The sequence below is a fragment of the Halyomorpha halys genome, unplaced genomic scaffold (assembly GCF_000696795.3).
Source record: "Halyomorpha halys isolate HHAL.00 unplaced genomic scaffold, Hhal_1.1 Scaffold110.1, whole genome shotgun sequence".
NCBI lineage: Eukaryota > Metazoa > Arthropoda > Insecta > Hemiptera > Pentatomidae > Halyomorpha > Halyomorpha halys.
Window position 1 is genome coordinate 2234567 of NW_027112640.1, and position 15314 is coordinate 2249880.

Below are 15314 nucleotides of genomic sequence, written 5' to 3' on the forward strand. Positions count from 1 at the left end.
AATGAAATTATTAATAAAAATACAAATATATATTACCTGTATAACACCATCCCATGTTTGTACTGGTTCAAAAGATTTGACTGGAATTGTACCCTCCCCTGATTCAATTTTCGTTCTAAGCTGCCCTCTAGACTGTCTATTTGGATGTCGATCAACCGTTTCATCACCTGAGCCTTCCATGTCATGAGGTGAAAATATCCTAGAATAATAATATTTTTATATTAAAATGTTAGTAACTAATTTTAACTTCCAAAACTGTGTAGCCACTGCACAGAGGTGCCTCAAAAGAATGCCACTCTTTCAAAATAATACAAAAAAATAAAATAACAAAAAATTAAAAATGAAAAAAGCAAATTACAGAGCATTCCACCATTGATTTTGCACTTTCTTTCTTCTTTTCCGACTTATTTATCAGCTCTAAGAATAATTGTGCCATTTTTTTTTTTTTTTTTTTAGATCAACAATGGTCCTGTGATTTTTTTTATCTTAAGAAGGGTTCTATAAATTTTGTTTTAGCCGAAGAAGGGTGACGTGGTGGAAAAAGTTAGGGAACCACTGTACTAAATGCTAAGGTGGATTCATCATTCGTCGGATCAAATACCCTTTGCAATACTTTAATTGCAAATATCTTAATTTTCCTTATGTGAATCACTGATGATAAATCAGTCACATTTTTTATCTATATCAAACAATAAGGACAGTAGTTTAGCTAATGGTTAGATAACTAATAATAATTAATTAATTTTGCAACTGAGAATAAGGATTAGTGTGGGAATCGAGAATTTTAGATTTCAAGATTTGGATACAGAAGGAATTTGATGGAATAGAGGAGTACCATAACACACCTTAAATTTAGTAATTTTAAAATGGTTTTACCTTGCATCTCCGCATGGTGATGTGCTAATATATAAATGAAATCTTATATCCTGTTTTAATTTGAATGTCTTCAATTCGGTATCATAAACAAATATTGAATCACTGGCAGTGGCTGAAAAAAAATATATATATTAGCATACACTAAGGTATAAATAAAATATCTATACATTTTATAATGTTGTTTGATTTATTTAACCATCTACTCTAAAAAATTGTTTAACGATAAGACTATAATATATAATAACTATAAGCATTATTTTAATCTACAAACTAACTTAAGTTGTTAAGTTTCTTTTAATCTTTTTGTTTGATTCTTATTTATTTAGGAATTGTCTCTAACAACACAAAGTTCTAAAACAAATGCTGTACAAAAGAACTCTCAGGTTTAATTCATAGATCTGCAGTCATTAGCAGGCTGGCCACTAGACAACTGGCTAGTCAAGTTCTAACCTGTTGTATCTTCAAACCTCATTGCTCCAAGACCTTTGAGAGAGATAAATATGAGATGAGGCAATTTTTTTTTTCAAATATGAGATAAGGCAAGTTTTTTTCTTCAGTTTTAAGGTATTATTTTTCACCTTGATTTTGCGATTAAAATAAACAGCTACTGTCATAAATGATTACTCAGTAAATTGTTAACTTAAAAAGCAAAGGCGAAATTTTCCAGTCATTTGTTTAAAAAGGTACTGTTCCATGATAGCATACCTTCGCCCCTACCTACTCTATGTAAATTATGAACTATTTAGACTAATTTATATTCTATTTTCAGCAAAACATAATTAACATATTTTAATTTATTTCGAACAGATTAAAGTTTTAAGAATTACAAATTAGATTATTTACATGAATCTCCATGGAGAGCCAACTGGTTATACAAATATCTGAGTAGGCCACGACGTGATATTATTTCTGCATGTGAATCATTGAGAACTGCGCCCTTGACAGAGATATATTCTCCAGAAATACATTTAGTTCCAGTTGCAACTGAGATCAATGTACCTTTGGTACAATCAGGTGATGTAGTCATGACTACTCCAGCTAAAACTTTTCTTCTTGCGTACTCCTCCATTCCCTTCATAACTTTATGGTACTCATTAACAACCAATCTAGTAAAAAAAAAAAATATATATATTTAAGTTTACGTTAAATAATGTTCAATTAGAGGCATCAACTGACAACTACACAAGCTGAAATATAATATCCTAATAAATAAAATAATGACATTCCAAAAATTTAATGTCTAAACTTCATTATGATTATTACAAAATGTATCTCTCATTTTCTACTCATACTGGTTAACATTATTTTATAATTGATAAATTGACACGATATTGTTCTCCTTCATGATTGCAGTGATCTTAAATATGATTCAAATCCAATTATTACTTCTACTGTTCATTACAATTTAAAAATTATGTAGTAATTAAGTAATAGAGTGGATGAAATTTTTTTAAAGAATTTCTAACTAGCTAAATGAATTTCCCAAATCTTTGACTTTTTTATTGATAACACATTAAATAAATATAGTCTGCTAAAAAACTTCATTAAAATACATCTTCACTTTTATGGAAATAATAGATTGTGAATGCGGCAGGAAACTATTGAACTACAACATTCAAGAATCAAAAGAAAACAATTGCAAGCGAAAACAACTGAATATCTGTTAACATATATATGTTTAAAAGACTAAAATAGTCTAGTTTACAATCCCCCAGTATATTTTATGATAGTAATTAATAGCCTAATTTTGCAGATAAATCCTATTGTAAAAGGTTGCGAATAAATAAATATCTCAGTCAAAATAACAAAACTAGAATGAAATACCAAGGAAAGAAAAAAAATAATTAAGAGTTTCATTGCTTATTATTTAACTATCATCCCAACTTACAAGAACAACATTTATTATAGAAAATTAAATAAGTTTTTAAGAGGACTGTCTGTCCTTATATATTACTTATGTAAATATATGTTAGTCTGGCTCTGGCCATCAAACTGTGTACATCTGTGCTATTGTGTTCATAAACAATTTTTCTTTTCTTTCTTCCTTCAATTAATATTCATCATTTAGTTTAACTACTGTGAATAGACTATAGTAGTGAATAAAGCTGTTTTATGATGAAATAAAATTGTTATTTTAATAGAAAAACGGCTGGAACTTAACGATACAGACTTGGAGGCCAGGGATAAAGGCAGTACACATCAAGGTAACCAAAGGGATTAAAGGCTGTTGACTGCCCCCACTACAGCAGCATAGACCCACCACCAACCCCCACTAAAGGTCTCCCATATTTTTATTCATATATTAGTTCTCATACATTCTAATACGAAAACTAAGATGGCGGTATGCCCAATCTGTAGACAGGTGTTTGTCAGAGTAAAGCTCAGCCCGGAAGACCTAGACGCGGTAGAAAGAAAAAGGCCCAGAGGAGAGGACCCTCACCCGCCTGCGATAGTGATGGGATTCGTTCGCCAGACTGTCCATGACAAGGTGATTCGGCTCCAAAAGGTGAAAAGATATTTCAACACCAGGCATCTTGGCTGGGACAGCGACCAACGGGTCAGATGCCGCCTTGAAGATGGCCAAACTGTCAACATCAATACAGCTGAGGATCTGGAAGCCTTTCACTGATGCCACCCTTCCCCCCTTTTCCTTCAGTAATTATAATTCGTTTGTTTTTTTTATATATTTTCCAAAAACATTTTTACATCTATATCTATTATTTAATCTTATTTTTTATTTACACTTGTAAGTAGTATTTTTTTTATTTTCAAACAAAGTAAATTTTCTTTGTGTTCAAGTATTTATTAAATTTCTAGTAAATTTTATTTATTATTTCTACATATATATTTTTTCAATTCAATGAAACATTACATTTAATTTGTTATTTTTTCACTCAGCATATTTTTTTTTTTTTTTTTTGCTTAATACGAGTATTAATTTAATGCCTATCACATTGTATAAAAATAGGAAAATAGTAAATGTACTCTCTTCCTTGATGTTAACCTAAATATCCTTTTCAACACACTCTCAATTTTCCATCCTTACTCCAATAATAAATTTGATCCATTCCTCACTGTTTCATACTCTTTCCTTAAGCCCTACATGACTAGTATCCTAATATCCTGCCATATTAACTCCCAATCCCTTCTGGCACATTATGACGAATTTCTGGATTATTTCCTCCAAAATTTTTACCACAGCATTGCCGTCTCAGAAACATGGCTTAAACCCAATATCTCAACTTCTTTCATCTCCATCCTCAACTATACCCTCTCATAACCTCGGACATGACCGCATGGACCATACTGGTGATGGAGTTGCTCTATACTTTCATGACATTCTGAGAGCCAAAATCCTTCTAAAGTCTCCTTCCTTTGACACCCCCCATTTGAAATACATTTTTGTGCAACTTACTTCAAGCTCCTTTTCCCTCCTCTATATTGTCATTTACCACTCCCCTAGAGTCCGTTTTGATGATAAATTTGAATCCTCCTTCCTTTCATATATTCCTCTCTTCCAAAACATAATAATCACAGGCAATCTCAACAACCTTGTCAATCTCCCTCTCCTTAGAATCTATCTATTCATTTTTATCTATTGACGATATGGTCGAATGCCTCAAATCTCCTTTAATTCCTAAACCAACACACTCCTCTTAAAACCCATACCTTCAAACGCTCTCCGTTTCCCTGGATCAACTCAGAAATAAGAGAATTAATGAGAAGAGGAGATGCGACCAGAAGACTCTTCAGACGCACTAGAATTTTAGACCACTATTCCACCTTCAAGTCCCTCTGAAACCTTTCCCAAACATCCTTAAGCTGCACCAAAGAGCAATACTTTCACAACATGCTATTCCAAGCACCTGATCCTAAATCCAAATGAAAAATCCTTAAGAACCTCTCTATTGTAAGATCCAAATCCTGTGTATATTATCCAGTTGATCCGGACGAGCTTAATTCTGTTTTTGCTGCTCCCCTCCTTCAACAACCTTATGTGACTTCCTTTTTTCACATTCCTGAAATCCGATTTGATCCTATTAAATTTTATTTAATGTTTCCTTAGATGACTTAATCTCAACATTCCTCAAGACTGTTAAGATCATCAAACTCTGTTTCCCCACTATTCTTCCTGTCTTTCAGCACATTTATAACTTCTCCCTCCAAAATTCTGTTTTTCCCAAAGCCTGGAAGCAGGCCCTGGTCTGACCATTGAACAAAGTACCTTCTCCTTAATCAGTTTCCGACTTTTGGCCAATATCCATTTTATCCAATTTGGTCAAGCCACTAGAAAGATTAGTCCACTCCCAACTTATTAATTTTCTTGAGCAAAAAGCTCTCCCTCCTTAATCCTTTCCAATCTGGTTTTCGCACTCAACATTCCACACACACAATCCGCTTTATTGAAAATATCCCAAGATCTCCAATCCTCTATAGACAATCATAAAAATATCAATTTTAGTTCTTTTTCATTTTTCGAAAGCATTTGACTCAGTTAACCATAAGATCCTCCTCAATAAACTTCAAAACCTTTCCATGTCAAATAGTGTCCTAAAATGGTTCCTTTCCTTCCAGTCCCATCGTTCCCAGTCATCATTCCGAATAAACCTCTCACTTTCACTAACCCTTTTCTCTATTTATATCAACGATCTTCCTGATTCCATTCACCACACATAATACCACTAATATGCAAACGATCTCCAAATCTATCTATCCTCCGAGATGCTTGAGGCCATCCAAAAGATACAAGAAGATATTGATAGCATTAATGCATGGGTGTTTAACAATGATGATTTGAACCTAAATGAAAAAACCAAGGCCATTCTTATTGGTTCCAAGCACCTCCTTCATTCCTTACCTTACTATCCTCTACTCTTCCTTAACAACCAACCGATTCACTTGTACCCTACAATAGAAAACCTTAGAATCACCTTCGACCAACACCTCTCCTGGAATAATCACATTTCCCAAATCACACGTAAATCCATAACAGTACTCAAACAATTCCTAAGATTCTGTTCCTCAGAACACCCATCAGCTCCTAGTATCCTCTCTCGTCTTCCCCCACTTTGACTATGGTTCCTTGGTCTATGGAGGGCTATCTGCAGGACTAGAGTTGAGACTGAAAAGACTCATGAATTGCTTTTTAAAATTTATCTTTGGGTTTCCAAGGCGCTCTCAAGTCTCCTGCTGGTATACCAAGTTGAAGTGGCTCTATCCAACCTCCTGAAGGCAATACCTGCTGTTGAACATTCCAAGAACATTCCAAGTTCTTAAAATCAAAAAACCTACCTATATCCTTGATCTCCTCACTCTTCGTTCATCCATCCACTCATTAAACTCCAGATCCCAACCGATTGATTTATTCTTAGAAGGCCTAGGTGTTAGCATTGGGGATACTGAGATCTTGGCGGAAAATATTATTTTGGACTCCCTGGGGATCATACATCATCACCTGCATGGGAATTAGCTCGGAGATTATTCTTTGTTTTATTTATTCATTTTAATATGTTGACCTCTCTATTTGTGTGTTGTAACGTATTTATTCATTAAATTATTTTATTTTATTAATACTATGTTTTTTTTGTGTTTTTTTTTTTTGTGTTTTTTTAGACTTATTTACCCATTCAAGTGTTTCCTGTAACCGGTTTTTTTTTTATTATATTTTCCTTTTAATCTATGTGTTATTCTTATTCTCGTAAAATATATCTAGTTGTTTGTTCTTGGTAGACTGATCTACTGCTGTGACAATGAATGATGGTCTGATCTCACATTACCGTCTAATATTGAATTTTTTAGCGGGTCACTGAAGAGGATCTAGGAGGGTGAATTCCGGAGAGCGAATTTGTTGATCGGGTGAATGGAATAATTGAGCAGAAATGAGAAAGAAAAATAGGAATGAGTGAAACATGTGTATTGGTTGTACAGACCGAAATGGATTGTAAAAGGAAACTGTAGGGGTGAAAAAAATTGTTTATTATATCCTATTATTATATATCTTTTTTTTATGATTATACCATGTATGTGTAATGTAAATATGTCCGATTACAGATTGATAAGTATGCTGTGTGAGATGGCAACCTAATGTATTTAGGGTATTTAGGGAGCATAGATGAATAAATGAAGTATTTCTCTCTCTCTGCCCTCCTATAAGGATTAATTTATATATGCCTTCTTCAGCAAACCCTTCGTCATTTGTGCAACCTCCTTCTGGAATTCTCTTCCTATCTCCATTTGCCAATCCTCATCCATTTTTTCCTTTAAACAACACCTATTCCTTCACTTAGTGTATAACCAAACCTCCGCATCATTGTAATCAAATAAATAGGCATACATTGATTAACATTATAAACAATAGTTAAGCCAATATCAAAATGTAATTTCATTTTACTTATTGGAAACTTGTAAATGCTTGCCAGACAAAAATCTTAATGTATGAACCACGTATTTATTCTTAGGGAACATATGTCCCAGAATAAAATTATTTTTTCATTTCATGTAAAGTGATGGGGTGAAAAAATAAAAGTTTTTGTTCTAAAACAATTTCCTTAAATCAACAATAATAAAATTAACAACAAAAATACTAACTCTGCAATATTATTAGCTGCTATCAACTGAATAGGAGAAGTTGTTGGTGGTAAAATGCTAGGAGGACCTCCAGAAGGTGGTGCAAGCAAAACTGAGCTGTGTAGCAGGTTGCCATATTTTTGAAGAAGAACAGCTCTAGCAGCTGCAGCTTTGGCAGATTTCTTATTACTTCCTACCAACAAACAAAACAGCATAAGACAAAAATATGTTTTACAAGTAGTATGAAACATAAGTTCCTACATAAATATAAAAAAATAGTTGATAATATATCAAAGCTTATTACAATCATCACTGCTAAAATTTAAGTGTATTGGAAACAGATCAAACTACTGTTACAATTAACATGTTCAGTACAGAACGACCAACCCAATAGTGAGCTGTCTGTAAAGCAGCCTGCAGTTTGCTGGTCACTCCATATTCAACATGTTGATAAATTTTAATATTTTTCATTTATGTATTCTACAGAACCATCATAATTTGAATACCTATTCTACATGTTAGCTGGGACTAATATGAAAATAAATCTAAAACTGAGTAGGAACATAAAAAAGAAAATAGTTAAGTACAATATTAATTAAGTATGAAAACTAAAGCTTTAGAAACACTAATAAAACAACCAGATTGAAATAAACAGCACAAAACTGAATCATATTGGATATTTTATAAATGACTTTCAAAGTAGATTTCAAGTTTTTGTTATTGCCCTAAAAATAATATTAAAAAAAGTTCTCACTTTTCTTTTATTAATTAAAATTTTCTAATTTCTTATTTACAATCAAAATGTTTTTGGAAAAACTATTTAACACTGTACTCATTAACTATTTAAATCCTAACTCTAATTTCTTGATTTTGATAAATAATCTAAAAAAAAGGCTTTATACTTCCACTTAAGATAGGTAGTTATGCAATCAAACGAAAATTAATTTTATCTCACCATCTAATTAAAACAACAAAGAGATGAAATATAACAAAATGAATAAGAGAAAGAACTTTCTTTCCTCAGAATTTCCAACACAAAACCATTTAAACTAGTTTCAATGTTTCAGAGCAAGTACATGATATTAATACTTCTTTGATCATCTTCTTAATACCCTTAATACAGTTTAAGCTAGTAAACATTTCATTTTTGTACAGTTTATATCAATTCCAATAGTATTTTCTTTAAGTTGTAAAATTATACTACATCATCTGATATCAATAAAATTATATGAAAGCTTAGCAATATCTTAGTCTAAGCTAAACAACATAAAATGCACGGCTGTAACATAATGCAGTTTACTTACTGTCTTAATAATGAAAATTTGTTTTTCGTCAGTCAGCAAGTGTATAGCACAAAATCTGTCAAAAAAATTAAATTCAAGATCAAGCTAAGATTTTGAATAAAGAAACTTTAAACTAAATATTTTTTTCTAATAACTTCCGATACAAATTCCACATTTATCAGAAAATGACTGCCAAACTATAAGTTAAATCTAAAGAATATTAGAAATTCATAACTCAATTTGATACACAAAAATATAAAACAAATAAAATTTGATGTATGAAAGCATCTTACTAAACAAGAATAATGGTATTATTGAATATGAATTTACAGAATCATAGAGGACAATTTTGAAAAATAACATGTATTTTATACATTTTTGAATTGTATATTCTCCCCCTCCCCCAAAATTCAGTACCAGAATGAGGTGCTTCTCTCCCCATTTCACTTCAAAATACCAGGTGGGTGAAGATAATATGTAATAAATAAATGAATAAGATGTTAAAACCTAAGTATGATAATAAATATGTGTATAGTTCTTTTTTTGCTGACACATTTTGACAATAGAAGTTGTGCAGTGTTGGTAGGTTTCAGTCAATAATGAAGTAAAGAAAGCTCTAATCTGCTAGAGATACTTAATAAAATTTTCAAGAAGGTGGTCAGCATGGTCAGTGGCAGTCAAGATAAAAACCAAAAATAACGAATCTCTTTATTAAATGCCTATGTTATGGCACACACAGGTCTTCAAGGCTATGAAGAACAAGATATAGTATGAGGATGGAAATCATAAAAGTAGAAAAAAATTATGTACATAAATGGTAGGACAAAAATAAAAGAACAATGACATAAAATAAATGAAGAACTTGAACATTTAACTCTAATTATTCAGTTGCTACTAATCTTGTTATATCTTCATTTATTATATATGTATTAAATATTATTTTTTTCTGTATTATTTATATTCATATATATTATGTTTTTTGCTGCTAAGAAGGACAACTACGGGCCAAAACATTCAATAAAACCATATTCAATAAAAATTGTTACTATTCTTGGTTTTTATTACAACTGCCATCTGGATCATCTTCTCTATGATTATTCATATGGTCAGAGTTTCGATATGTAATGTTGAAACTTGGATAGTAAGATCAGAGCTTTATAACATACATGCATTAGATAATCTTAAATATTTTTATCCTTTCAAGTTAATACCAAAATGTACTGGTTTTATTATACTATATGTGTGCATATCTTATGTATGAATGTTAAATATATCTCATTTTTTAAAATGTTGTAAGAAATACTTAACAATTTTATGTATAAGTTATAAAAAAAAAACTTATATGATGATAAAATATATAAACTTCTTCCTGATCAAACTACTTACTTTCCCACAGAAACCTTTCCTTGCCTCACAACTAATTTAATAAACATCTTTGAAAAAAAAAAAAACTAATTTCAACATCTATATAGTAAACTAAGAATCCTGTCCCACTTCTACACCAATCTAATACAGGTTATTATATTCCTGAAACCACTTCTGATCACAATTATTTCTCCATCAGTGAAGCCAAATTGATTTACAGAACCGTATATCCTAACATAAAGATATTCTTATAATATACCAGCTCTTTCTGGAATGCTTCAGCTTCTAAATTAAAATTACATAATATGCCGTATCCCTCGATACAACTTTTCTTTTGAATTACTTTTACCTTCCTTCCAAATCACAGTTTTAAAACATGAAAAAGACTACTTTCCGAATCCATTTATCCACCTAATCACATTAACCACAATGACAATAAGAAATTTATTTATGCTCAGCCTTAGATTGATGCCGTTTTTCAATTTCAGGCGCTTTTTAAATATTGCTTGATTAAACTATCTTAAAGTCTCCTCTTCCCGTTTTAAGCTATTATTTTAAAAGTGATATAGGGACGCCGCTCTCCGGAGGTTTAGCGGGGCGGGTCCGGATAGCCTTTTTTTTAGTGTTATGATCTCCTCTTGTGAGATTGTGACATGTCGTACATCGACCAACCTACTCCTTGTAATTGTCCGTTTAAAAATTCAGATAAGTAAGGCTACCGTGGAGGGTTTGATGCCATTTTTCAATTTCAGGCACTTTTTAAATATTTCTCGATTAAACTATCTTAAAATCTCCTCTTCCCGTTTTAAGCTATTATTTCAAAAGTGATATAGGGCCGTTGCTCTCTGGGGATTTAGCGGGGCAGGTCCGGCGGGGAAGAATATATATATATATATATATACATACCTATATATTATATATTATTGTATTTTGCATTTAAATAAAAAATAAAGAGGTTTTGAAAATAATAAAAAAAAAATCTGGGGTATCGCTCCAGGGATCCGAATGTCAAACAAGCAGTCAACGCTATGACCACCCAAATCAAAAACACTAATAGTCCATTATGTATGAATCACATTGACAAGTTTTAAAATATTTGTATTGTACATATTACAGCAAATATAACAAAAAAAAATATTTCGCTAATTATTTAGTTATCATATTTACTTACATAATTGTATAATTAGAATAGCATATTTTGTTTATTTTGTTTTATAGTATGTTGTCTATACTAATTGTAATCAACTCAGAAGAGTGACTCAACTGTAATCAACCAAAGAGTGACACAATGTTTTGGAGCAAATTTTATATAAATTTTTTATCTATAAACCCCAAGTCTAGATTCTACCAACTACCTTCATCTAGTTTCACTAGCACGTGAGGAAAAAGTTGAAACAAAAAATAATCTAATCAGGAGAAAATCATGGGAAGGTAAAAGCATTAAAAGAAGAGGTGGAACAGATCATTATCAAATTATTTTAATAGTACAATTAAATTGATTAAAATTCATTTACCTGAGCCTTTATACACTTCATTATTAATATGCACAGCATAAATAAATGGGCAAAGTGACTTTTGAGAGGATTCCTGAATGCACTCATACTTTAATCCTGGCATCAATTCATTCAAGGCCATTACAGGATTCATACCACCGGTCATAGCTTTAGCAACGTACATTTCTATTCTTGCTTTCTTTTGCCCTAATGAAAGATTAGAATCTGTAAAAAAATAATAAAATAAATAAATGAGTAAAATTGATAGTAACTTAAAATGAGCTCTTAATATTTTTAATTTTCATTCACACCTTACTAATTCTGTCTTTTAAGAACTGCAACTACTTAGTTACATCGAACAACTAATGATAGACAGAGAGCAAGGGACAACTACTTGATCTACTGACAACTACTTAATCCATTTTCTTACAGAAGAGGCAGAATACACAGCGCACCCATCAATTGAAGTAAGTACGGAATATACATTTTTTTACTAGTTTTCAGAAAGGGAGGAAAGAATTCTAACAGGTCTGTGGATCATCACTAACTGCCTTTTACATTGTAAGCTTGGTGCTACTCTTCCAGAAGTTTTGGAAGGTAAGTCAACGTCTGGCACAGTGGTTTCCAATCAGTGGTCCACAGAACATAGATGGAAAGCAAAAGCCTTGGGATGGGGTAGGAGGGTTCGGTAACACATGCTCTTGTGTTGATTTATTGTTGAACTATTTTATTCATCATCTTTCCTGATGTTTGGGTGCTAGTTGAAAGGTTTTAACATGCAGGTGCACAATGAAAGTGACCCGAAATTTACTTTTAAGCAAACTAAGTTTCAAATATTATATGGGAGAAGGTGAGGGTGGGATGCACATTGTTCAATTTCCAGCTCAGTTGTTCGCAGACTTCTATGAGTTGGGTAGCAATGGTCTAGTAGCACTAGCCACTCCTCCATGATGTTAACATCTAATGCTGAACCTGTGGTGGTCGGAACATGTACAAGGGGAGGTTTTAGCTGTAGGAACACATTGATAACTTAGGGCCTTTTAGTGTCTTTTTGAAGATTTACACCTATCTTTGTAATAAAAAAATAAAAAAAGTGCAAGAAAACAAATAATAAATAATGATGTGTTCAGAAATTTTAAAAATTGGATATGAAAAAAGTTATGTGAAAGTGGATATGAAAAACCGTCTAAGAAGAAAACTTTTCTTCTAGAAAAGAAATAAAATACATACCTTTAGACTCAAGTGATACAGGAGAATCCTCAGCAAAGTCAATGTTTTCATTATTAGACTGAGGAGTAAGAAGATTGGGACATAACGTAAGTAGTGCTGCTTCAGCTGCCCTTTGTTTGGCTTGTTTCTTAGCATTTCCACTACCACTGAAGAGTATACCATCCACCTATAGCAATAGGAAAAAATTTCAAGTTTAATTATTAAAAAAAAAATGGAAAAACCTTTCAGTGAGGGTAAAAGATTCTAATAAGACAGAGGTAAAGAAATATGGAGTCCAGTACTTACAAAATATTGCTATGTACCTAACAAGTTCTTCAAAGAATACCTTCTTATTCTTCTAACTCCTGTGTGCCATCAAGTGTGGAGTTGCAATCTCAGTCCATCTAGCATACCAGTCCCTGTCCCTGGCTAGTCTTCTTATTTCCTGGATGGTGCGTCCTCTTGCTGCTTCTAGTTTTCTAACTCTTCTTGTTTTTAGTGTGTCCCATATCTTCTGCCTCTGGACGGAGTCAAAAGCCTTCAAATCCAGGAATGCCAAATACCTTTTTTTGAAGTGGTCTCACGCTTTCTCTACTATCATTCTCAAGGGAAAACTGTGGTCTGGGGTCTGTCTTCCATGTCTGAAATTCGCTTGCTCTTCTTCAATGTCTTGTTCCACTATACCCCGCAATCGCTGCTCTAATATCCTAGTGTATATTTTGTAGAGGATAGGAATATTGGCCTATAGTTACCACATTCAGAGAATACCAACATATAAAAATACCAGCTAAAAATGAAGCTTGTAGATACAAGAATACAAGTGTTTACCGACTAATTCAATGAGCACTAAAAATCTATTTACACATTTATCAATTGTATTAAAAGTGGAAAAATAGTCTTGAAAAAAACAAAAAAACAAATAGGATTTCAATTTTCTCTTAAAAAATTATCTACTTTTAAAATATTTTATAAATTATCTAAAAAGAACTAATGATATAGAGCAATTTTTTGAAGTTGAATATATCACAAAATTCCACACATTAACTTACTTCTACTGTGGCGAGAAAGTTTGGGCAATGGGGAGGTCCATCAGACAGGACTATTTTGTAGTTTAGGCCTGATCTCAACTCATTTAATAAGGCAAGAGGAGTTTGGGATGCACTAAGACACCCATCTTTTTTAAGCCTTTTAACAAGAGGTCCAGTATCTGAAAAAACATAAAATTTATGATTTTATAGTATTCTGTGATTCCATTAAGAAAATACATTAACTACCAACTGAGTAAATATTTAATTCTAAATAATTAGGTTAACATAAAATAATTAACTAAAATAAGCTGAATTCAAATTTTTACATCTAAAAAATTAATACTACTCAAAAATAAATAAAGGCTAACAAATTTAATTCCGAAATTGAGTTTTCAAGAGTAGTTTCAGAAAAAATGATAATTAATACAATATGGTAGCAGAAAACAAAAATATATATTTTTTTATCGTTAATAAGAAATAATTAAATAAAATGGGAAAATTAAAGTATCTGATATTAAAAAAAAAAAAAAAAAATTAAAAATTAATGTGATAAGTTCCTACAGCATTGAATTATTTTTAAACTATCAGCATTTAACCAAGCAGTGACACCTATTTCACTGTTGTGATAATACTATCACCTAACCACATACAAAATTGAATATCCCCTTCCCATGTTCTATTGTTAAATTTAAACCTCAAATTAGAAATAGTTATAAATATAAAACAAAAATACTGCGAAAAAATATTCTAGGTTACATTTAAAGAGAAAAGCGTGATTTGTCTTCTCCAATTATGGTTGCGGGAAGACGAAAAAAATTGTGTAGTCACCAATTTACCTTGTATGATTTCTGACTTTGAAAAATTAACATATTGTTGAACAGGATTATACTCGCTAAAGACATTCTTTAGTCTTTAATTATTCGATACGACATCTATTAACAAAGAATTATTGAGAAACAAGTTTATATATATATGTCATATGTATATGCCACGTGAAGGCCGGGTTTAAATTTCGTGCGCCTGAGTTTTTGGCGCCCCTTCTTCATGCTAGCGGAAGAGGGAGGGTCGATCCAGCAATTTTCCGTAAGAAAATAATCTTATTGATAACAAATTGTATTTAATTCCCGAATAACATCACTCATGAAAATAAGTTGAAGTTCAAATTTATGTACTTTGTGAGTATAAAATACATTAACGAAAAGGGGGGGGGAGAGGTTAATGCGGCAATATTGCCCAAGAAAATATCTTTAATCATGAAAAATTTTATTTATTGTAGAATAACACCATTCATAAAAATAAGTTTTTGCATTTTGGGCACATTATATAAACTAAATTGCCCACGAAATTTGGAAATAAGTTTAATTAATTTCTCCGATAGATATAAAAACATAAATACATGTACGGATTATACGTCATTGACGAAATCAATTAAATTATTGCTATTTTGCTCCAAATATATACCTAGAAAAACAAATAATTTAATGAAATTCATT

General features: G+C 31.7%; 1 protein-coding gene across 4 annotated transcripts in view; it reads right to left on the bottom strand.

The window, feature by feature from the left end:
- Adar (Adenosine deaminase acting on RNA) overlaps positions 1-15314 on the bottom strand; it is a 36062-nt gene that overhangs the window by 11105 nt on the left and 9643 nt on the right. For all 4 annotated transcript variants that reach the window (XM_014415972.3, XM_067050431.1, XM_014415971.3 and 1 more), the window contains 7 exons: positions 13843-14000; positions 12815-12980; positions 11606-11809; positions 7465-7636; positions 1720-1982; positions 877-988; positions 37-199 (listed from right to left, as the gene is read on the bottom strand). In XM_014415972.3, the coding sequence (XP_014271458.1) occupies positions 37-199; positions 877-988; positions 1720-1982; positions 7465-7636; positions 11606-11809; positions 12815-12980; positions 13843-14000 (1238 nt within the window). The remainder of the gene's footprint in view (positions 1-36; positions 200-876; positions 989-1719; positions 1983-7464; positions 7637-11605; positions 11810-12814; positions 12981-13842; positions 14001-15314) is intronic.